Source organism: Oppia nitens, unplaced genomic scaffold (genome assembly GCF_028296485.1).
Source record: "Oppia nitens isolate AA-2021 unplaced genomic scaffold, nextdenovo-longstitch-racon4-pilon3 scaffold4_pilon_pilon_pilon, whole genome shotgun sequence".
Taxonomy (NCBI): Eukaryota; Metazoa; Arthropoda; class Arachnida; order Sarcoptiformes; family Oppiidae; genus Oppia; species Oppia nitens.
This window is the reverse complement of record NW_026533232.1, coordinates 3,870,295-3,895,474: the sequence shown is the minus strand read 5'-3', so window position 1 is coordinate 3,895,474 and position 25,180 is coordinate 3,870,295. Positions and strand designations below refer to the sequence as shown.

The 25,180-nt window shown below is 26.6% G+C and overlaps 7 protein-coding genes across 7 annotated transcripts; 4 read left to right on the top strand and 3 right to left on the bottom strand.

Moving 5' to 3' along the window:
* Positions 1-753: 753 nt before the first annotated feature.
* LOC128960569 (3-hydroxyisobutyrate dehydrogenase, mitochondrial-like) lies at positions 754-2,473 on the top strand. Its single transcript, XM_054306685.1, has 2 exons — positions 754-891; positions 1,428-2,473. Exons 1-2 carry the CDS (start codon positions 825-827, stop codon positions 2,339-2,341), a joined length of 981 nt encoding a protein of 326 aa, XP_054162660.1. The 5' UTR covers positions 754-824; the 3' UTR covers positions 2,342-2,473.
* A 118-nt stretch (positions 2,474-2,591) lies between these two features.
* On the bottom strand, positions 2,592-4,384 carry LOC128960567 (endoplasmic reticulum junction formation protein lunapark-B-like). Its single transcript, XM_054306684.1, has 3 exons — positions 3,972-4,384; positions 3,661-3,905; positions 2,592-3,605 (listed from the first exon to the last, which is right to left on the bottom strand). Exons 1-3 carry the CDS (start codon positions 3,996-3,998, stop codon positions 2,600-2,602), a joined length of 1,278 nt encoding a protein of 425 aa, XP_054162659.1. The 5' UTR covers positions 3,999-4,384; the 3' UTR covers positions 2,592-2,599.
* Positions 4,385-6,109: 1,725 nt separating this feature from the next.
* LOC128959414 (mediator of RNA polymerase II transcription subunit 16-like) lies at positions 6,110-9,064 on the bottom strand. Its single transcript, XM_054305358.1, has 4 exons — positions 8,852-9,064; positions 8,630-8,776; positions 6,800-8,552; positions 6,110-6,731 (listed from the first exon to the last, which is right to left on the bottom strand). The coding sequence occupies exons 1-4, from the start codon at positions 8,911-8,913 to the stop codon at positions 6,132-6,134; spliced, it is 2,562 nt and encodes an 853-aa protein (XP_054161333.1). The 5' UTR covers positions 8,914-9,064; the 3' UTR covers positions 6,110-6,131.
* Positions 9,065-9,763: 699 nt separating this feature from the next.
* Positions 9,764-11,899, bottom strand: LOC128960057 (ankyrin repeat and BTB/POZ domain-containing protein 1-like). Its single transcript, XM_054306126.1, has 10 exons — positions 11,739-11,899; positions 11,556-11,674; positions 11,340-11,487; positions 11,107-11,266; positions 10,870-11,032; positions 10,596-10,807; positions 10,365-10,526; positions 10,085-10,285; positions 9,974-10,021; positions 9,764-9,923 (listed from the first exon to the last, which is right to left on the bottom strand). Exons 1-10 carry the CDS (start codon positions 11,792-11,794, stop codon positions 9,765-9,767), a joined length of 1,428 nt encoding a protein of 475 aa, XP_054162101.1. The 5' UTR covers positions 11,795-11,899; the 3' UTR covers position 9,764.
* A 3,848-nt stretch (positions 11,900-15,747) lies between these two features.
* Positions 15,748-17,058, top strand: LOC128960070 (mitochondrial coenzyme A transporter SLC25A42-like). Its single transcript, XM_054306140.1, has 5 exons — positions 15,748-15,804; positions 15,945-15,992; positions 16,058-16,356; positions 16,421-16,677; positions 16,754-17,058. The coding sequence occupies exons 2-5, from the start codon at positions 15,960-15,962 to the stop codon at positions 17,056-17,058; spliced, it is 894 nt and encodes a 297-aa protein (XP_054162115.1). The 5' UTR covers positions 15,748-15,804; positions 15,945-15,959.
* A 937-nt stretch (positions 17,059-17,995) lies between these two features.
* Positions 17,996-20,876, top strand: LOC128960239 (uncharacterized). The gene is made up of 7 exons (XM_054306311.1): positions 17,996-18,312; positions 18,393-18,481; positions 18,936-19,066; positions 19,129-19,337; positions 19,400-19,516; positions 19,569-19,792; positions 20,714-20,876. The coding sequence occupies exons 1-7, from the start codon at positions 18,163-18,165 to the stop codon at positions 20,874-20,876; spliced, it is 1,083 nt and encodes a 360-aa protein (XP_054162286.1). The 5' UTR covers positions 17,996-18,162.
* Positions 20,877-21,419: 543 nt separating this feature from the next.
* On the top strand, positions 21,420-22,169 carry LOC128960074 (uncharacterized). The gene is made up of 2 exons (XM_054306145.1): positions 21,420-21,551; positions 21,612-22,169. Exons 1-2 carry the CDS (start codon positions 21,503-21,505, stop codon positions 22,052-22,054), a joined length of 492 nt encoding a protein of 163 aa, XP_054162120.1. The 5' UTR covers positions 21,420-21,502; the 3' UTR covers positions 22,055-22,169.
* Positions 22,170-25,180: the final 3,011 nt, after the last annotated feature.

Below are 25,180 nucleotides of genomic sequence, written 5' to 3'. Positions count from 1 at the left end.
TTTATTTTAATCCTTTAAACATCAATTCAAATCTTGTCAAATACCATATGTTAGTGTTATTATAAACTTATTTTTTGACATTCAAACAATTATACAACAATTTATAAAAAATTAAAGTTGATAACATTAAATAATAAAATCAATGAAAAAATAAATAATTAATTGAATGAACAAAAAATAAAATATTTTTCTTAGACTATCTTAATATTGATATTCACAGTGACCTTGCTTATATATTATAACTAGAGCTATGCATAAACGGCAATTCCAGAAACTTATTATATATTAAATCGTCGGAAATTTCATATTTATACAATTGTTAACATTTAGACTGAAATAAACACCTATTGTTTTCCTGATTTTGAGTGTTTTTTGGAAAAATCCCGAAAAACTGTATAAAAGTGTTTTTTGCCGAAATTAGACAATTGTGTCAAAATGTATACCTTAACCAACTATTGACTATCAGTACTACTGATTCAGTAGTATAGCAAATAAACAAAATTTAATTTTCCGATTTTGTCATTTTTTACTCCCGATTTTCCGACCGATTTTGACCATTTAAACCCCGATATTGCATAGCTATAGTTATAATTTATAGGTACAGTACAGTATAATAGCATTAGTCTAAAATATCTTCAACATAGCCTTCAATTGATATTTGTGTACAAAATATTTGAAAATAACACCAAAAGCGCAAACTCATAGATAAGGTGGCATTGAATTCATTATTATAAACTATTGGCAATCAATTTTTAAGTTATTAAATATAATTGTTTTAAATAAATTTTTTAAAAATATATGTATAACAATTTGTTATTAACAAAATGTTGATTAAAAATGTCTTACAATTTCGGTATAAATTATACTTCAATTTGGTCAACAAAATACAAGGTATATCCATAATTAAAATAAGTTTTTATTTAGACATTATAAGTTATAACTAATATCATACATATAATAGTGTATTTAATAAGATGATTGCTCATGGTACTATATCAATTACTAATATTGATATAATACATTGAATACATATATAATTTAATATAACTTAAATACTTTAATTAATCAATAATATGTTAATGAATTAAGCATGCTAATTATTAGAATATTTGCACTAATATATATGTGTGTGTTGTTGTCAATACAATTAAATATATTTTTCACGTTTATTTGCCATCAGTTTAATCTAATAGACACTAACACTTGTTAAGAAAATTCAATTAGTTTTAATAACAATAATATCATATATCTGTTATTTATGTTTATAAAATTTATCCATATGGATATGTTAATTAATAATTATTACAAATTTAATTTTTTTCATTTTTATCAAAAATGAATTTTGTATTATAAAATTATTATTTTTTATATTATTTGGTAAATTATGATTTATTTATTAAAATATCAAATATGAACCAAATATTTAGTGCGAAACACATCACAGTCTTCAGTCGGGTTCATTGGATTAGGAAATATGGGCTCAAATATGGCTCAAAACTTATTAAATAAAGGACACCGTCTGGTTGTTTATGATGTATATCCAGAAGCAATGGCAGCGCTTGCAGATAAAGGTGCTCTGATAGCACACTCACCAGCAGATGTGGCCAACAAATGTGATAGAATTATATCAATGTTACCCACATGTGCTCACGTAAGACAAGTATATTGTGGTGATAACGGTGTGTTAAGTCAAGTAAAAACGGGAACACTTTTGATAGACTCGAGTACTATCGATCCACAGACCTCTCAACAAATGGCAAGTGAAGCGCAAACAAAAGGAGCCGTCTTTTTGGACGCTCCCGTGTCAGGTGCAGTGCCGGCTGCCAGGGCGGCGACGCTTACATTTATGGTCGGCGGAAATGCCATCGAAGTTGAAGCGATCAAAGACTTATTGTTATCTATGGGTAAAAACGTGTTTCATTGCGGACCCGTGGGAACGGGTGCTGTGGCCAAGATTTGTAATAATATGATGTTAGCAATTTCAATGATTGGATTAAGTGAAACATTAAATTTAGCCAAAAATCTCGGTCTTGAACCCCAACTTATGACCAAAATATTAAACGTCAGTTCAGGTCGTTCCTGGAGTTCTGAAGTGTATAATCCGGTGCCCGGTTTAGGCCAAAATCTTCCGGCGGGTAATGAATATAAGGGAGGGTTTATGACTCAACTTATTACTAAAGACTTAGGTTTAGCACAATCTTCTGCCACAAGAGTTAACTCTCCAACACCTTTGGGAACACTTTCCCATCAAATTTATAGACTAATGAAAAACAACGGCTATTCCGATAAAGACTTTTCCAGTGTTTATAAGTTTTTCCAAGATTTCGACCAAAAAAGTTAATTTACATATCAATGGAAACAATACATTCCTAAAGAATCTCGTTTTAATATTAAAAAATCTCTATTTTTCAATAAAATTGTTAATAAAAATCATTAGTTTATATTTCTATCACAATATACAGAGATTTAAAATTGGGTAATAAATTATTTTCGACTAAATTATGACTAAATATAATTAATAATTTAATTTAATTATTGAAATGGATATTATATCAATTGATGTAAACATTTCAAATTAATTAAAATATTTAACAAATTATCAAATGTTCTGTTCGTCAATAAAAGGTATTTCTTTATCTATTTCGCTGTTATTACTATTTAATTGATGTTTGTTTTCACTTTCTTGGTTAACATCTTCACTACAATTGATTGTCTCATTAGAACCTGTTTTTGTGGTCGAATTCACAGTCTGTGCATCAATTGACTCATCACTTGTGTCAGATCGCACTCGATTTTTATCACTGTCTTTATTATTGTGGTTATCGTTATGAACGTCATTAAGAGTCGATATTTCTTGAATATTAGTTGTCTGTTGATTGCTTCGTCCCCTTTCAGATTCGGTATCACTTTCTGGTTCATCTATAACTGGTGGTAGAGATGTCCGTTGACTTTCAATGCGAGGAGCGATTGGTCTGACCTTTCGGGGCGGATTAAATTGTTTGCAATAACCGCACTTATACTGAATATATTCAAATTCATCCTTTAATGCCATACCGTTATGAGAATAGCAATGTATACATATGAGTGCATATCTATTATTAGGTCCATCGCCTACAACATAATCCACCAGTTTATCCATAACTGAACGCCTTTGCGGTAAAATAGGTTTTATTAATCGAACGGGTGGTGGCATTGCCATCATTGGCATTCTTTGTGGTGTCAATTGTGGACCTCTTATTAAATTTTGGCTAAAGCCTGTCATAGTTGGCCTCTGAGGTGTCGATGACATGATAGCAGGCATCGGACGAATGGGAGTATTCATAGCACCGCCGCCACGATATCTAAGTTGTGGATCTATTGATAATCTTGATTGTGTCGGTTGATTAAGTAAAGGAGTGTTGCTTAGCGTCCGAAAGGAAACGCCTTCAAAGAGAGCGTTTGGATCGTATTTCTCAAGAATTTCTTTGGCGTCCTTAAAGTTTTCAGTTTCTTTCACTTTCTCTAATATTTTCTTCTTTTGTCTTCTCAAATGTTTAAGCCTTTCATTGATATACTCTTGAATCCATCGGTAATACCAATGAAGTAATCTTTTTAAACCGTAAAGTCTGAAAAATTCAATAATTAGCAATAGATAATAAAAACACGTCTTCGCTATTTTACCCAAAGATTGTGGCAATAAATACAAGTAAAGCAACAGAATTAATGATCAGATTTTCTTTAGATGTATTGAAAACAATGTAATAACGAAATAAAATGAAAGCCGCGATCGTATAACACATGACTATAAACACTAAGAAGACAAATATAGCTGTCTTTTCACGTTTGGAAGCGCTTTCCTTCAAGTCTTGAAGCGATTCCATCTCATTCTCAATATCTTCTAATATAGCTTTTGTAGCCCTCTTTGTCTAAACAAATAAAATGTTATTAAAATAATAATTAATTTTTAATTTAAAATAAATGCCAAACAATACCCTAAATATAGACAATAGTGAACCCATTGTTTCAATGTTTCAACACTTTTACTCTAATTGTTATCAAATTTCAACAAAGATTATCATAACTGCAGAACAAAACAATTAAAATATAATACACTTCTTCATTAAATATGACATCAATGGTCACAATAGGTCACACAGAAGATCATAATAATAATAATTATGTCATATATTTGTCACACGTGTTCACACAACCAACACTTCTGGCTTTTATTTTTAATTATTAACAAATGTGTGACAAATCACAATCACAATCACAAATCACCAAAACATATGGTTTGTTGGATCAGATAATACACACAAATATCATTCAAGTCATCAAAACCTAATGAAGAAGTGATGGCAAAACACAACACTATTATTGAGTGATCACTCAGTCATTCAATTACTCATTCATATAAAACGTTACATTGTTTACACATTTTGTCATTTTTTGAAAATAGTTTTCATTTGAAGTAACAAATCAAACATCAAATGTAAATATAAAGTCATTATTTGACAATTAAATCGACAAAACTTTACATTTAAATACATTTTCTATTATTTATCTAATAATTATTAAAATAATAATAATAATTGTTTTATTATATATTGTTTATTATACAGGTTTAGTAAAATAGGAGAAAATAAATTAATTTATTATATTTAATAATCTATTATATTATTACATAAATAATTTACAGTAACTTTTTGAATGTTTTATTTTGTGACCTATTTTTATCATTTGTTAAATAATTTTGCAATAACTAAGTAATTATGATAAAAAATTGTATTAAATTTAAATAAACAATTAATATTATTTATAAAGTTTACCTAAATTTTTATCATAATGTCTGCTTTTATGAGAGTAACTGATTTTTATTAGCATTTTTTAGTTTAACTAAGTATTAAAGTTTTTACATTCAAGTAAAAGTTACCTAATTTTCACAATAAATCAATTAAAGTACAGTACAGTACAGTACAATATACAGAATATAACATATTTTGAAGCCTTTATGTAAAATATTGAAGTATTGATGTGTAAAATGATGTTTTTAACATTGGGTTAGTTAACACTAAATTGATCACTAAATGGTTAACACATGACTGAGCTTATAAAGGATCGATCAGTTAATGTTAATCGCAGTATATTTTCAATAACTATAAAACAATAAGAGATTATTTGTTTCTCAAAAGTATATTTATATAAGTAATTTGTTTGCATATACTGTATGTATGGATAAATAAAATTGTAATTAATAAAAGTACAAAATATTTTATTAAAAATCAATTTAAAAAAAAAATCTCAGTCTATTATTTAATTTTTCAATGATTTGAGTGAAATTTTTGTATTCAACTTAAAAGAAAAAAGTATCCAAATTTTTAGTATCTACTGTACTGTATATAAATTATTTTTATTATAATTAGGGTTAGATCAGATTCCCTCCCTCGTCTTATTTTCCATAAGTTCCTTATATTCCCTGTTCCCTAGGAATTCCCTGGGAAGACATTTCCTTGTGGTACCACCTATCGTACCCTAACTCACATTACATAATGTTTAATTAAAAACACGTTTGTATAGTAAATGTCTACAAAATGTATTTAATGTTTTTACTAAATATTTAATAATATTTGAATCATATTTTGATTGAGTTATTACTAACATACTGGTCCCAATTGAAGCACATAGTCATTGAGATTAAGTACTTTTTAATGTATGACAAATTATATATTCCCTTTCTAACGATCAAGGGAGGGAATATAATATATTTTCCATATTTTCCGGGAAAATTGGAAGGATTTTATTTGGGAACTTCCCTCCCTGTGAATCTCAATCTAACCCTAATTATAATAAATCCTATGCTAAATAAAGTGAAAGCTATTTATAGTATATACCGGATAATAATAAATCAATAGTACTGTACAGTACTGTAGATCAATAGTATAAATCAAATTTAGTTTGCAATTACTTTACTTTTAATTATTTCTAATAATCAGTGCATAAAATGACAACCTATTGAAAAAATAAATACATTTTAAAAATGTTTAATAATTATAAACTTGAAATCATGGTTTACAATACATAATTGAAAATTGTTTTTTTACAAAAATAATGACAAAATATAGTATAAATATATAATAAATTAGTAAATGTAGTTAAGTGTGTAAATTGTTATTAAATTGATTGACCCTCCAGTGTCCGCCACACAAGCAATTCTTGATCCATCTCTGATCCCACGCACGAGTAGCCGGAGATCGCATTATTGGTTTAAGCAATGACACTGAATTACAGCGACTACATGAGCGCAAGTTAGACGTGTCCTGATTGATGGCTCCCAATCCAACATAACGAACTACATCAAGTCGACGACCGGCATAACAATTGACTGCGCCATCAATTAAATGAGTTTTAGCCGTAAATTTTAAAAACGACGGCTCAATGAAGTACTCAAATTGTAGAGGAAGAACATTACTATAAAGTGCTGGACTCGCTATACCTATAGCTTTGAGGCATAAATTTAATTGAGGAATCAATACTTGATTTGGAAGAAGACAGCACTCATCCAATAGGCTTTCATCGAGATTTTCAGTCACTGTTTTAGACAATAGTTTAAAGAGAAGAGAAATGACATCTAAATTATCCTGCATTTTGGTGAATATGGGTAAACAACCGGAATTTATTAGACCCCAAAATCTTATTATCACCAAAAGCTCTCTTAATGTATTCAACGCTTTTGTATCAAATATTAATCCGCCCTATAATTAAATGAAACAATAATTAATATTATAACATAAATAATATACAGTATTGAATATATTGATACCCCTGGAAATCTGAACTGATTGTGATGATACTGTTGAGGAAGTGATGCCAATAAAAAAAGGGTTAGATCTGCTATCCATTGATGCAAATGTTGAAATGATTGCAATATCTGTGGTTCGACACAAAAATCCTTATTTTCTAAATTCATGAGAATTTTGTCGACATTCATGAATTGCAAATCATTGCCTTTATTTTGTATGAGAAGACTGAGGTTTTCAGCGGGTCCTTCGTTTTCGTGGTTATCGCGCGGCCGTAACAGTGACTTAAGTGTGGTTGCGATGGCATTCAACATAATCAGTGTATAAAAATCTCCAGCTTTACATTGACCGCTATTGTTAGCACTACTGTTGTTAAGACACCGATACAGAGAAGCTTTAATTGTAAGGAAACGACTCAACCATTTTTGTTGTCCTTCTAGTTGTTGTTTATTCATAAAAGATTCGGTGATTCTTTCGCAAACACTTTCGATAAGATTTGGTTTTAAGCTAACGATAACATCCCACCAGTCGTTACCGGAAACCAAACAATATTCAAGCATTGTTTGAGCGTAATTAGGATTCATAGCACCGCCCGGGTCTGTGATCGGCGATAACTTATATACATAGATCTGTGACAGCGAATCAATGGCAACCATTGCACAACTACTCCAAGTGAACTGCATGTCTGAGATTGTTGTCATTGACGGTTGAGTTGTCAATGCCTTTTGCATCCCAAATGATTTGTTTGAATCGAGATTACGGTTATGAATATTACCGATATTTAAGATTACCACTAAATGCAAATTCTCTCTATAAAAGCATTTGATTGTATTGTCCTTAAATGCAACCAATATATAGGATGGCGGAGGACTCGTGTCAAATAATGAGAGTCTCGGTGTAGCAATTGAGACGACACTTGAATTTGCACTTGAACTGGTATTGTGCTGCCAAACAACAGTTTTAGGTCCCGGCACCGGATTATTCATATCATTATTATTATTATTTGTTTTGTTTTGAAACATTTTATGAATAGATACAGTTTTTTCTCGCAATTCCCACAATTCAACAGTAGATCCGTTAGCACCCGAAGCTGCTATAACTACAGCTTCGGCGGCTTCTCTCAAGACAAACTTGAGATGAGTGATCACACGATAAGCATCAGTGGTAAGTGATTTTGAGCAACTCATATAAAAGCTGGTATATGCTTGACATGTGATTTGACATCTTTGCTTTTCTTGAGGATTAGTGCTGGCGTTTATTTTAACAGTCACTCCGTAACAATTAATTGAAGAGTCGGCGCAACCATTAGTTGCAACTACAAGGAAATCACCATTTTTTGCATAACAAACGTCAACGCGTTTAAGTTTAGATCTGAAATGACCTAAGATTTCAGTTCCGGAGACAACAGTACCGTCAGACAAGAAGAGTGAGGCGCAGACGAGTCCAGAGCTAGAAATAGCTAAATATCCTTCGGTAGGTTTGCCACCAAACTGTCGGACGGAAGCGGCAAACTTGGTGTGAGTGTATTTGTCCAGATATGACACATTTATATCTTTTTTATCATAATTGATGCCAATTTTGATTCCGTTGTGAAACCAAATGGATGACAATATTCTTTCTCCACAAAACTGATGGACGTGTAGTAAATACCATTCACTGATTAAATAGTCTTTCATTGACCACAACTCTATATTTCCCGTCACGTCTCCAATCAATAGCTTAGTTCCGCTGATATCCCACTCGAGAGCTGTTATCTCCTCTAAGTGTGAGCTAACTCTGAAATTCAATTATCAATACAAAAGTTATCACATTTATTGACAACAATCATATCAGTCATATATATATGATATTACTTATAGGGATTATATGGTATGTTGAGGTCGACGACATATACATGAAATACCATCCATTTGGGCACTGATTCACTTAAATCAGTGGTCGACGTGAAGGCCATTATATTACCACTTGATATACAACATAATGGACTCAATTGTGATACACTTTACCATAAAATACAATACAAATAATAATTAATATCTCATTCATTATAATTAAATACATTTTATCATAATTACCATTCAGTGAATCCATTGTTTACACTTGAATTATGTCTCAATACTGAATAGATTTGATCCATGGCTTACAAGTGATTAAACAATACAAAGATATTATGATATTATGATATTATGGCCATTAAGTGATCAACAAATCTAATATCAAATCAAATCATAATAGACTTGACATCGATGTCAATGATATTGTCAATACATTAACACATATAACGTCACCCATTGTTTTGTGTAAAATACCGGTAATTACAGTACAGTATATATACTGTTATTATAATAACTTTATAAAACAATAGTTTATTAATTTTATTTATTAACAATCAAATATTGAAACTTCTTTATTAAATAATAAAAAATATGTTTATATTGTGTATTAATTTATATGTTAAACACCGCAAAAACCTTTTACAAAAAATGTGATATTATATGAAAATTTGCCCCTGGGTATAAAATATTAAAATGACCATATACTGTATTTTAGTTTTATTTATCACTATATGGAAAGATATACATGTACTTTGAAAAAATTATATGCAAATGCAGTCATAAAAAAGTTACATTTTGTTGAAAAAACTAGAAAATCTTTTTTAAAACGTTTTATTAAATTTTATATTACCGGTAAATTATCACTTATTTTTAAAATATTTAATTTAAACATAAAAACAGTATTTAAAAAGTTACAAAATCTTGACAAAAAATTCACATTTTTAACCAATGTTTTTATATTAAAACTTTTTGCTCAACTCTAATATAAATCAATTATTAAAACTTGTCGTATATTTAAATTGAACATAATATATAAATAAAACAATTAATTTTATGTTTTTATATAATTTGTAATACTAAAATCAAATAAATGTAAACAACAAATATAAAATAATAAAACTTTAACGTAATTTTATAATATATATTAAGATATCTATGCGTCTAAACCTATATTTTCCAGAAGCTCTTCAATCATACGGAGCTTATCGTTGGCCTCAGACATGGCTGAAAATGTCTGAACATTATTTGTAATATTATATCTGATGTCATCGATTATGTCAATTGTATCCGTTTCCTGACGACCTTTAACCTCCTGTAAAAAATAAATAATTTTTTGTTTTGCATAAATCAATTTTGACAAACCTTTGCATCGTTTATAATAAGATCCTTAAATTCCTCTTTATTTATAATCTAATAATTAAAATAAATGTTAAATGATTTCTTTTAAATTTGATTAAATGTTTAATATATTACTTTATGGAGATATTGTGCCATAAACTCTGCGCACTGACCCTCGAGTTTAGTTAATTGCAATAAACGAGAGGTTAATAAAGTCGATATAACATTATTAACAGTCAGATGTTGTCCAATAAAGTTAGCGCATTGTCTCTTCAAACCCGGCATTAAATAAAGATCGGCAGTCATTATGACTTCGTATGCATTTTTCAAATTAAACTAATGGTAATTAAATTTAAAAAAAACATAATAGTGCTAATCTATATAAGTTGAATGTCTAATTATAATTATAACATACCTGAGCACTATTTTGATAAATATAAGATGCAATTACCAGAAATGTTTGTATACTTATATAAAACAATTCAAATACTTGAATGCCATTAATTTGTTTCTTCGCTTCCATGAAGTGATCGTTAAATAATGCTTTGAAATAATCACTTCGACCGCTAAAGAAGACCTAATATATGATATACAGTATATATCAGTAATAATCTAATATCTAATAAATAATATACAAAATGACAACTTTATGACATTTGAAGAGTTGATTTTCTACATTAAAGTAAACATCAAAGAAAGTATACGACGAAAAATCTGTCAAAAATGGCAGCTCTGAGCCATCGATCCAAAAGTGAACATCTCTTGGGATACAATTCAAGTAAAGTATATTGAAGTGATGCGAATGGGTTTCAGATTCAACAGTGATTGTACTGACATTAGTTCCGGGTTTTGTACACTCTTTATAGACATTGAACTTAAAAACTTGTTTATAAAATGTTTTAAATATTTTAAAAACAAACCAAATGAATGTATCTTTTTGACGGAATCATCAATTTGTTGCAATAGTCTATAGAGTTTGCACTGTTTGACCAATGATTTCACATCTTCTATCAAATGAAGATCACATTCAAGACGACCGGTATATAGATATAGCAATAATATGTTGAAAGCCAATGGATTCACCTAATAATTAGTACATTATATAAATAATATTAATAACAATTTTGTTTGTAATTATTTTTACAGTAATAACTTACTTTATAATTGTTAATATAAATAATTTTCCTATTTTTCCACTTATTTTTAAACATATCATTGAAGTAATCACAGGTAACGGATAGTATCGATCGGTGGACTTTAAAGATCCGATTGTGTACTGAAAATATCACATCAAAATAGTCACCACTTTCTAGACATCTGATGATATATAAAATCGTTTGAATAAATCAATCAATTAGTTTATCACTTGATTGGGCATTGAATTACTTACTTTCTCAAGAACTCATCGTAATGGTTGCGTTGAATAGTTTTTGATGTGATCACCAAATAATCTTTAAGTAAAATATTTCTGATCTCAGGAGTCAGTGCTCCGTAAACACATCTTTCGCCGTCAAAAGTATTGGCCTCACATCTGGCACCTGAAAAGTGAGAGCATCTTCAGTCAAACTAACTGTTCATTAATACAACAACAAAATGGTAACCAAACCTGATTTAAGAAGATATCTGACGACATTAGTGTGTCCGCAAAGACACGCGTAATACAGTGGCGTTGAATCCCATTTGTCCCTCACATTCAACTCAACCTCCTTTTGATCGACAAGTTGTCTGAAAACAAAAAACAAACCAATTGTTTGATCACATTATGTGATGGATATAACTGTAGCCATACTTAATGATATTGAGATCTCCTTTCTTACAGCTCTGAAACAAGTCTTGTAAATCCATGTCTTAACAGATGATCACTAAAAACAAACCAAACGTTTGAATGTTTTCAACAAATCATATGATTTTGTTTTTCATTCATTACTGCCGTCTATTGCTATCAGAAATAGAATTTAAAAACAAATTTTATTATTTATTTAAACTAGAGATCAGAACCAAAAACCATTTGGTTTCAGTGAACCGCATAAAACCGAAACATTTTTCAATACGGTTTCGGTTTCTAATGTTTTTATTTCAATTTATTGTAGTTTTAATTGTTTTTAATAATAAAATTAATTAAAATCTACAGTAAGTTTGTGAATTAAAATAATAATAATAATTATTATAACTTTTAGTTAGTAATTATTTGCCAATTTTTACTAACTTTTATAGTGACTTAAAACTATTTTTATCACCTTTAAATGGACAACCTAATTATAACTATATATTATAGTATATTTTCTATAATAAATTTAAATAAATTTAAATAACTATTTATTATTATATATCAAAATTTTATATAAGATTATAACTAATACTTATTAATAAATTTATTATTTTATACAGTATATCGATTGTAAACTTATTTTATATGACGAGATTGAATACATTGAATAGATTGTAATACAATTAAAATTTTTTTACAAAATCCTGAGATGACAACAATGTATAATAATACATGTTAATTTTAAAGTCCTATTTATTAACTAAGTTATCATATTTACAATTAGAGTCTAAGCTTTACAGTCATTGTAAGCATTAAATATGATAACTTAGTTAATGAATAGGACTTTTATTACATTGTTGTCGTCTCAGCAATTCGTAATATAATTTTATTATAATGTATTTAATATATAAATAATATATTTATATTACAATAAGCGCACAATCATACCAACACTTTCATACAAACAATTGTATAGTTTATTATACGATAGATTACATCATGTAATTGGTAACACATAGACAACCATACATAACGTACAATATATTTATATATATTTAAAGTTTTTTAACATTTATAATAATTATTATAAAAATTAATTAATTAATTATTCAATAAATCATTATATATATATAAATATAAATCATAAATTATTAAAAAACATTAGATTCAATTATTTACTATAATTTTTTTTTAAATTGCAGAAATTTAAAAAATAATAATTATGAGTATATGTACAGGGTGTACGAAAATATTTGTAACTATTATTGTTAACTATAAAAATATTTAAATAATGAATTAAAAATAATTATGTAATGAATAAATAATTTATAGTTATAATTAATAATAATAATAATAAAATGATATCATTAGAACATTTATTTTAGCTAATCGATCGTCTAAATATTGTTGATAACTTATAATTGAACTAATAAACTGTAGTCATATTGATAACATAATTTTTAGATATTTAAATAATAATAATTTTAATATTATAATCAAAAAGTTATATATATATATATATGCATTATTAATTTTAAAAACGTTTTGAGTATTTGTTGATAATTTATTGGGAATTTAGAAGGAATTTACTCAAATTTGGTAAAAATTGTTTGAAAATGCAGTAAAAAAATTTCACCCCTATATCCCCTCAAACTTTTTTGAGTTTTTTGCCATTTTAATCCACCCTATACTCCCTGAAATCGAAAACCTTTAGCAACCCTGATATAGTTATATTTTAATTAAGTGTATAATAAAATATTTTATTTATTTTTTTATTTAAATTATTATAATTAATAATAGCGCGACATTTTAAAAGTATTTTTTTGTTACAAAATATATACATACATTTCAAAATTATATAGTTTATAAATATTTTTGAGTCACCCTGTACATATTATACAATATATTTGCAAGATATTTAATAATTTTTAAATGATAATAAAAATATATTTTATTAATAATTTTTTAATTAATTATTTGATAATAGTATAATTAATAGTTTTTAATTTTTATTTTTTTATCAAATATAACTCACACACAACTAGTTTTAATAAAAAGTTTTCTTTATTTTATAATTTTATATAACTATTTGTTCAAATTAATTATTAAAACTATTTAATATTTAATTTATTGAATTTATAATTTATACGAAACACCGACTATTGTGACCACATTTGCCCGCAAACTTGACCGCTAAATATGAGACCCGTGACCGACAGTGCCGTTAAAATATCAAAAATACTAATTTAACCGAAAGTGAGAAAAGCAAGCGATATGATCGACAATTTCGGTAAACAATTGTAAATAACTTTACAATTAAAATGAATGTATTTTTTAGATATTTAAAACTTTATTTGATAAAAAATATTTTTAATATAACTTTTTTTATTGTATGATTTGGGCGCAAAATAATAAATAGTTATTTATATGCATTTTTTATTGTCATTTCTATTGCTTATTAATATTTTTTAATGTTTTGGTTTGAAAGTGTTGGTATGAATGTGCGCTTATTGTTATAAACTATTAAAAATCAGTTTATTTAGTGCAGTCATTGTTTTGTATTATAACTGATTTAATGTAGTAATTAAATTATAAATTATGTAAATTAGTTTAACAATGTTTAACATGTATACACATTGTATAAATAATCAATTATATAAAAAATTATAATTGTGTATAAAAGTACAGTATATATACTGGCATTAGTTATACATATATCAATCGAAAAGTTAGGTTTGAGGTTGGGGTAGGGCTTAGTTAGTTTGGAAGGGTATGTATATTACAACACATAAATTGATGGTTTGTTGTGAGTGGAGAGTGTTTTGTGGACTAATATTATGTGTAAATCAAGCCATCAATAGTAACGAATTCACTCTCTTATAGGAGTATTACTCCATGAGGAGTGTCTACCGGTGCTTATGGATAGTATGCTTAAACATAGTTCAGTTAAAACGTAAAACCGGAACCGAAAACGGTTTTAGTTTTTATCTTTGTTTATGAATAAACTTTTTTTGGTATTACAGCTCAGGTATGTGAGGACAAAGAGGTGCCATATCTTAAAAAAGTATATGAGCTAGATCAAATATAATTGTGTTTTGGCAATTTCTAAATAATAGTCGTTTGTTCATAAATAACGTTGAAGTATGAAAACTTAGAAATTTCAAACTGCTATATCTGAGATGTATCATGGTATATTTTGATTTAATTAATTTTATAATATTCTATGACCTAAATGGAACATTATTCATATTGATAATAAATTACTAGATCAATTATTTTTGATATATTAAAATAAATAAACTTTACTATTACAAACTGTTAGTATTTATATGAATGTGTGTATAATTATAATTATTAACATGGTAGATTTCATAATTTTTATGTTCATTATAAGCATTAATTATACGATTACTTTCTTATGTAAAGCAATGCCATATCAATGTATTTACAATAAAATTAATTACTGTTCTTAACAATGACTAAAACAATTGACAATTTTGTTATAAAAATAAAATAAATAACTAATAATAGTCTCATAGCATTCATTTCGACGAGTGATTCAATAATATCGACGAACGAGTGAATGAATTCGATGAATGCATTATTGAAATCGACGTATATTTTAAACAAGTATTTATTAGCAATGTTTTACAATGATATACAAATAGTAGTTAAATTAATTATAAATAATTTTTTTGTTAAGACATGAAAAATAGACAGATATTGTATTTTTAGAAAAAACAATAGAAAAACATTTGAGTTTAAAATGAAAATAAGATTTTTTGTGTACAGTTTGTGACACTCGATATATACATGGATTTCAATAATGCATTCATCGAATTGTTTATCTCACCGTCGAATTCATTCACTCATTCGTCGATATTATTGAATCACTCGTCGAAATGAATGCTATGAGACTGTAATAATATCATTGAAAGCATTATCTGTTTATTAATTTGACTATTGGTTTGGTTATATGATTTCGGTTCGGTTTTTTGAAAATATTTGGATTTCATCTCTACTTATATCTGGCAATTCCAGAGTGACATCACATGACGTAATGACATGTGATTTGAATGTTTTGAAGGTCTGTCCGTTTAATACATTTATTTTCAAAGCATTACGTTTTGAATGAATTGAATAAATAGTTATTTGCTTTGAATTTTAGTATTCAATAATAAAACCATTTATTAATTGATTGATTGAAATATTGTTTTAAACTTTTAGTGTTAATAGATATGAATGGCTGGTAATGATGGCAAACATAGACATGAAGTACAGTAATGAGACAATTGTATGAAAAGACATTTTCTAACAAATAGTTTGTATGTTTGTCTTAGTTGTCTCACTCACATCGGGTCATCTCATCCCTGATAGCGGGGGCGACGGCCGGAGCACTGGCCAAGACTGTGATCGCACCACTCGATCGGACAAAAATCAATTTCCAGACCCGAAACATGTCATTCAATTTTCGTGAAGCCGTTTTCTTTCTGGTCAACTCATATCATAAATCGGGTTTAATGAGTCTCTGGAGGGGCAACTCGGCCACAATGGTTCGGGTGATGCCATACGCAGCCATACAGTACTCATCACATGAACAGCTCAAACATTTACTCAAAGTCGAGACAAACGCACAGAAGTTAGTCATTAATGTCTTTGACGTTTGTTTACTCGTGTTTTCATTTGTGATATTGATTTAACAGACGCCAAAACCCGGGCCGCAGTTTTTTGGCCGGTTCTCTGGCCGGTGTTGTGTCGACTACAGCCACTTATCCGTTAGACTTAGCGCGGGCTCGGATGGCAGTCACACACAAAAAGCAATACAAAGATCTGTCATCTGTTTTCAGGAATGAAAGGTTTGTGAACCTCTACCGCGGATTTGTTCCAACACTTCTCGGTGTTATTCCTTACTCTGGATTTGGTTTCTTTACTTATGAAACACTAAAGAGATTTCATTCAGGTTTGACAATCAAATGATTGCGATGTCAATCAAATAATTATTTTAAAAACATTTTGTTGTCTTTATTTACACAAAGAGTACACACTTCGTGAACCAAATCCTTTTGAAAGGTTAGCATTTGGTGCCTGTGCTGGACTTATTGGACAATCGTCTTCATATCCATTAGATATAGTTAGGAGACGAATGCAAACGAATAATGAATATAAGACTATTATGGGAACCATTAGAAAAGTGGTGACAGAGGAAGGTTTGATTAGTGGATTATACAAAGGTCTGAGCCTTAATTGGGTTAAGGGTCCCATTGCTGTCGGCATTAGTTTCACTACTTTTGATACAATTAACAAATTTCTAAAAAACATAACCGTTTTCATCAATAGATGACTTATTGACAAATGTTTTTTAGTTTTAATAAACGAATTTTTGTTGTTTTCTAATTGTTTAAAACTTTTTACAAGTTTTCTTATTTTTAATTTAAATAATTTTGTTTATAGGAATTGAATGATACAATTCTAGAAACTACTTGTTTTAATCTAATTAAACAATAATTTTAAATATTAAATAATTTTAATAGTTTTAATTATTAAATAAATGTCAATATTTCAAATCAATTACCGGTTTTGTAAATATTAATTGCAATAAATTATAATTTATATTAAAACATTTTCACTTGATTTTATAAATTAACGATACATTTGCAAGTCATTCATTGTATATAATATTTAAGTACACGTATTGGTATCAATGAGAAATGAGTTTAATATATGATAACAAGTGTCAGTCATTTAAAAATAAATAATAATTTTATCACATTTTTGATACTAAATTAAATGCTGTACAATATATTATAACATTTTTCAAATTAAATATCCTTGATTATTAAAAACTAATTTAAAATTTTTCCCAAAATAAAAGTATCATATATAAAAGTTTATTTAAATTGAATAAAATTAGTTTATTTATTAACTTTTCATAAAATATATTACCATAATATAAATATTTAGTCAATGATTATTAAATTTACAGAGATATGAATCGTTATTGTTATGAAAAAGTATTTATATTTTAGTTATTTATTTCATTATAAATAAAATCAAAATATAAATTCATATAATATTAATAGTATTAAAAATACCGGTAAATTTTTTTAAAGATAATTAAATTTACTTTTTAAAAATTCTTAGTTTATAATAAAATAATGTATAGTATATTATAATATGTATATTATAATATACTGTACATTAGTATTGATGTGATTTATTCAATATTATTATTATTTGATAAGTGATAACAATAAGTGGTTGAGTGACTCTTCAGAGTCTGATTTGTGGTTCAAAGAGCGCACGCCTTGTAATCGCAAACTACAGACAGACCCAGACATGTGTGTCAGTGATGTTTACGTGTCATTACAGAGACAGTACTTAACTGCTAACAACTGGAACTACTGTTATTGATTCAAGAAGTTATTCATTATTAACATTAATTTCGATGGAAATCAACCAACAAATGAGTGCCGAAGAGCAACAAATCGATCACTTCTTTAGTGAACTAAAACCGCCGCCAAATTTGGATGCAATTCATAGAGATGTTCAACAATTTTGCAATAAAAATAGTGACAAAAGGATTGTTTTGATAACGGTATTAATAATTTGATGGTTTACTTAATATATACCTAAATATATTGAAAATGTTTAACTGTTTAACTGCTTGACTACCAGTCCGGGGGAACTACAGTACCCCTCGAACACAACACCGTTCGCTTTGTCGACAACTTCTCTGCCGGAACTCGAGGTTCGGCTTCAGCTGAGTATGATTTTCAGTGATTTAATTAATTTTTACTTAAGTTTATATTATTTATATGATATTATTATTACGTCATTAACATTACTGTATTTAAATTTTATAGATTTTTAATAGATTTATATAAATTAGTTAATATAGTATACAAATTTTAGTAAAGTAACTAATTTATATTTAAAAGAATAAAATATTAAAACAATATTAAATGTAATTATTTTATACTATATTTAAAAATGACATTTGTAGTTGACATTAAATTTTAACATTCATAGTATGAATTTCATACTATGATATTTCAAAATAATTGCAAATATTGAATAAATTTTTTGAATTTTCCTTAAATTAATTATAGAAAAACTCCAAGGAAATATTTATTTTTATAATACATTTAACAATTATTGTATTAATATTAAGTAATAATTTATTAAAAATAAATTTTTAAAATATTATTATGAAAATAGATATTTTATAGAAATGGGATATTCTGTGATATTTTTATATCGTTTAAAATCATTGGAACCTTTTGTAAGACATTTAAATGCCATTGAATTTTTGTTGTCACTTCAAGTCAATGATAACAATGAAATTAAAAGTATAAATATATCTTTAATAATTATTATATTTATATTATAACAATTTTATATAACTTTTTAGTATCATCCGATATGTCAACTAAAATACTATCAAATTTAAAACTATTCAACAAAAGTAAAGACCACTTACTAAGCATAACATTCACGACATTAGCCGAGTATTTACACTGTTTGCGGGAAATTGCGTTAATATTGCAATTAAAAGGAGCGGATGTTATGCTATATTTAGCGGCCGCTGTCTCTGACTTTTATATACCCCCAGCAAATATGGTATTAGTAATGGATTTATTGAATTAATTTTAATTTTACTAAAAATCTAAACTAATCTCAAGGCAGTCCATAAAATACATTCAAATGACAAGTTGAGTATCAACTTTGAATTGGTTCCCAAAGTATTGCGACCACTCGTCAAGTTTTGGGTCCCAAACGCTTTTGTCATCTCATTTAAAGTAATAAATTGTTGTTAATTATGATTATAATTAAATATATATATGATTATAGTTGGAAACGGATGAATCAATATTATTGGAGAAAGCAAGGACTGCTCTCAACAAATATGGACACAAACTGGTGATCGCCAATGAATTAAATACAAGAAAATATAAAGTGACTCTTGTTTCCAATAATGACCACAAAATGATCACAATTTCCAATGAAGATAACATTGAAATTGAAGAACTTATTGTTAAAGAAGTCATTGAAAGACATAATACTTTTATAAATAACTCTATAAAATGAATATTTTCTAACATTTATTATTTTATATTAATATAACTAAATTTTTCGTATTTATACCGTTAAAATAATAATTTGAATTAGATTTATTAAATTTTATATAAATCTCATCTATTAATTATAATTAAAATAAGTAGTTTAAATAAAAAGAATAGTTATTATAAATTATAACAAATTTAAATTTTAAAATTTAAATCTCTGGTTATAAAAATTTTAAAATTAAGATTTAATTCATATGAAAATATAATAGAAATGCAGTCAATAATGTAGTGAAATATTTGTTTTAAAACCTAATCACTGGAAAAAACAAAACATAAGTACAGTATTATTATTATTATTATTATTATTATTATTATAGCAGAAAAATAGGAACAAACAAACAGTTGGGAGAAACAAGTTTTCAATCTTTTAATAACTGGTTTATTAAACGGCTTATGATTTAGTTATAGTTAAGAAAAAACTCATACAAAACATATAACATCCAAATGCTTACAAAAATGGCCACAAAATACATATTTTCATTATTTTTCAAACAATTATCATCTTTTACTGAAATGGATTTCATATTACTATAAGATCTACAAACTTGTCATTAAATTTTTGAAAAACAATTAGCTTAAGAAATGAATTTTATTTGGGAAAGAAAATATAATCAAAATTTTAATCAAAAAGTCATTTGTGAGTAAAATTTATATTATATAACTAATTATGAAATTTGTTTTAATTAATTTATATTATTATATATAAATTATTCAATCAATAGGTCTAACAATAATAGCCATCGCAATAGTTTTGATGATTTGTTTGTTTTCAAACTCTCCGATAATATTTCTAACATTTGTCACATTTTTTCTGATCATTGGATACATAATTCTCCGACTATTTTGTCCACAAATTTGTCCAAATAATAGGTCAAATATTTTGCCCCGATATCGGGTCACCAATGATAACACATCTCGGCTTTCATATACTGCTATAACAATACTGCCGTCGGCGCCAATATTGGACAGTAATAGCGATTTGGGATCAGATTATCCCCCAAAATATGAGCACATCTTTAGAGATAACAAGTGATTGAGTCATAAATAAAAAATTTGTTATAATTTGGTTTAAAATTTACATAAATTCACATCAATTTGTTTTTTCACGTCATTTAATTATTTAAGTTTTAATTTAATATTTTATATAATTATGTTATATTTTTATTATAAATTATTAACTAATAAGCTTTTGTTATTGTTATAAAAATAAAAATATATTTATTTATTTAATAAATTAGTTTTAATTGAAATCAATGTTGAAATTTAAAGTCAAATATAGATATATCAATGATATGTAAACTATTAATAGTAGTAATTAATGCTAACTTTCAAATAGTTTTGATTACATACAGTATATTGATTGATATAAATAAACATATTTTCAAAATTATATAATTTGACACAAAAGTTGTGTATTTAAATAATTAATAATATGATAACTATTAATCAAATACTAAGTCCAGTGTTTTAAATGTTACTTTAATTACTAAATTTTCAACAATAGAAACCTTGTAATACCCGTAACCCGAAACCCGTGTTAACTGTTGACAACTCTAATGTAAATATTTGTAATTCAATGCAATGTTGTGTACAATGAATGCAATGTTTTTGATGTATTGATTGTATGAATCATTGATATTATTGTCAAATGTGTTAAAAATGCCGACAATTAGTGACAATCAGAGACCAAGAGATGGTCACAAACCAAGTAATTACTAATATATGTATTGATAACTAATTAACTGAAATGAATATCATTTAAATGCAGATTTGGTGGTCTTATTGTTGTTTGTATTGATTGTATCGATAGTATTGTTTTATTTGACCAAAAGTGATGATTTGGTCGCATTTGTTATCATATGTGTCATCATTTTGACCATCTCTTCACTCGTAATATGTTGTGTCCGCTGTTGTTGTCGCCGTCGTCTGAGTCGAGGAGCTGTTCTTAGTCCACATTTGGTGGTCACACAAGTCGTGACTAACGGAACTACTGGTCAACAAAATAGCGCTAATAATGTGAGAACCGCTGATTTAAGACATCAAATGACATCACATTTACGACAACACACAACACCATTGATGCCATCCATGACTTACCCACCAGTGTCTTGTATGCCAACTGCGCCACCAATAGATGAATCAAGTGATAGTCAGTGGTCTGATAACCATAAGTTGCCGACTTATGAAGAGGCTGTTCAGTCCAAGTATTGACCAATTGGTCCACATTTGCCTTATATTTGGTGATAATATTGTTAAAACAATAAGAAAGTGATTCTCATTTTTGAAATATTTTTAAAACTAAAGTAAATACTCAATCTATTTATGTATAGGATATATATATATATATATAATATAAATATGATATAAAATTGTCAAAAACAGCCAAATTTTGTTGATTAATAATAATGTCATATAAAATAAATTTATGTTATTTTGTTAATTCAATTTTATTTGAATCTTATTAGGAATAAATGTTAGATTTTTATATTATATAGTATTTACAATAATATATTATATGATATTGTTTTATAAGATTTAATAAAAAGTTTATATTATTAAATATATGGTAAATTGTTTTAATTAATTTTTTACTAATAATTTTAATATAGACTTATTAAGATAACATTTATATAAAAATGTAAAAATTAAATAATAATAACTGAAAATTCCAGTCGACATTCCACTCATTTAATTAAATTATTATTAATAAACTATAAATGTATTACTATTTAAACTTTAAATTTTAGAGCATTTAATGTTTTATATGGATTATGATCTCCAATACATACAGTTTGCAAACCTTCTTCCAGAATGATATCTGCATTTTGATGTACTTTAGTGTAAAGTCTTTTTCTGATTTGTTAGTCTTATCATTTGACGTCTTCGTGTAATACAATATGACTGTAATAACCCATTTCTCGGATCAGATGTCTAATAGTGTTGTTGTGACACAAAATGTTTGATTCGGCCAACTCTTCATTTATCTCATCGTTTGTTAACTTTTTATTTTTTTGTTATAATTCTACTCAAAATCTGATCTGTTTTTGCATTTTCTACATTTCCTATCACTTTTAACTGTTCCATACTTTTTGACTTTTAGTATCGATCGGATGTATTATCTTTGAACACATTTGCTATCTTTGTGTATGACTTTCCTGTGCTGACTGTCCTGTCATACATTTTTTGACGAATTTCATCTGAAATAGTATTTAAACCATTTTGATGATTATCACTGCATTTACTACTTATTTAAGTGTATTTAAATCAATAACAATGCATTGAAACAATTGGTCCAAACAATGTGTCTTAAATCACGCGCGTTTCAAAAACATGAAAAATATTTTTGTACGTAAATTATTGACACCTATAATTTTACCTTGATATATTTGATTATTTAAATATTAGTTTTAATCATATAGTATATCAATTTAATTGTGATTTATTACTCTTTTATTTGATACTAAATTTGTCGATTTTTCTTAAGTAATAAAAGTTATTAAATTTTAAAGTTAAATGATATCAACATTTTTGTGACATGAAATTAACTTATATATACAGTATATATACTATTAATATATATATAGTGTATATTTATAATATTTAGTTTTATATAATGAAACAATTATTAATTTAAATATAAAATTTTATTTAATAAATATTATTGAAATTTTTAGTGACAAACATTTACAGTATTTGTATTGTTAATATCAAAATATCTAACGATTTTCAAATTAATTAATTATTACTTAATTTAATGCATTAATAAATATGTCAAATAAGTTGTTTCTCAAAGTGAACCAAATTTATCAATACTAGCCATACATATAAAGTATGAATTAAAGATTTAGGGCAACAAAAGTTGTCAATTAAAACAAGTTATACACTATTTTCAGTAGTAAACTAATAATAGTTTGCATCAAATTCATGGATTCCCCAAAATTTAGTAAAAACCAACACATAATACACTAAATATTGTAAGATTGGTCTCAAATATTATTTACAACAATCATTGTAATAGCATTTGTTTCAAACTATATGTAAGATTATTATAGAAAACTAATTTTTAAAAATTTAATTCATTGATAATTTGATATAATTTCTGGAAATTATTTTAATCCAATTTTTGATTGTGTGCTATGAATATTAATTCAATTCAATTTATTGTTATTAAATATAATAACGTATCTTAAAATTTGTAAACATATATCAATCAATATATATAGTAAAATCAATATACTGTATAATAATGTTAACTAAAAAACAACTTAAAAGATGCAATTCATTAGCAAATAATACAAATGATGAAGATTTCAATAAATGTGATGAAGAGGGAGATCAGTGAGTGTGTCAGTCATTGTTAAATTATTTTTACATTTAATGACATTTTATTTGATAATAGTTTACTTCATTTGGCAGTTGTGGCCAACTTAGACATCCAAATAGTTAGCAATTTTTGTAATTTTATTGTTAATAACAGTAATAAAAAACTAATCAATTGTCGAAATAATTTATTACAAACTCCATTACATATCGCCTGTTGTATTGGAAATACAAGTCTTGTCAAAGTTTTACTGGATTTTGGCGCAGATATCAGTTCTGTCGATAGAAATATAGAAAATTCAATTCATTTATCCGTCAAATATGATCATAAAAGTTGTTTAGAAATATTAGTGTCAAAATGTGTCCAAAAAAACTATATTTTGAATTCTTTAAATATAAATGGATTGTCATCTTTGCATATGTGTGTCGATTGTGACCACAAATCTGCCGCAGAAATGATTAAAATCCTTGTAAAGACCGGCGCAGATATAAGTAAGTTATTGACAATATATTATTTTTATAACAAATTTTTTTACTTAATTATCATAAAAATTGAAAATAATTATTGAGAAATTTTTTAATTTTAATCATTAGATGTTAGGGACGGTCTATCAGGACGAACCCCATTAATGTATTCATTGGCATACAATGGAAAGCAAAGTCATTCAATAAAAAAGATAATATTGTCACTCAATGCTGACATTTCTTTAGCCGATTTTTCAGGTTTTAGACCAATTGATATCATGCAAGACAATGATTTTGATGTTCACGATATACATCAAAAACTATAAAGTAATTATTATTAACTATAATATTTATATATATATATAATTTATTAATATAAATATTAAAAATATAGTTAAAATTTAAAATTAAAAATTTTATAAATAGTATTAAAATCATATAAAACAATATTTTATACAAATAAATTTAAATAAAAAAAATTATTAACAAATTATTTGGTTCAACTTTTATCAACCGATTTAAAATTCATACTTATAAATTTATAAATTAAAT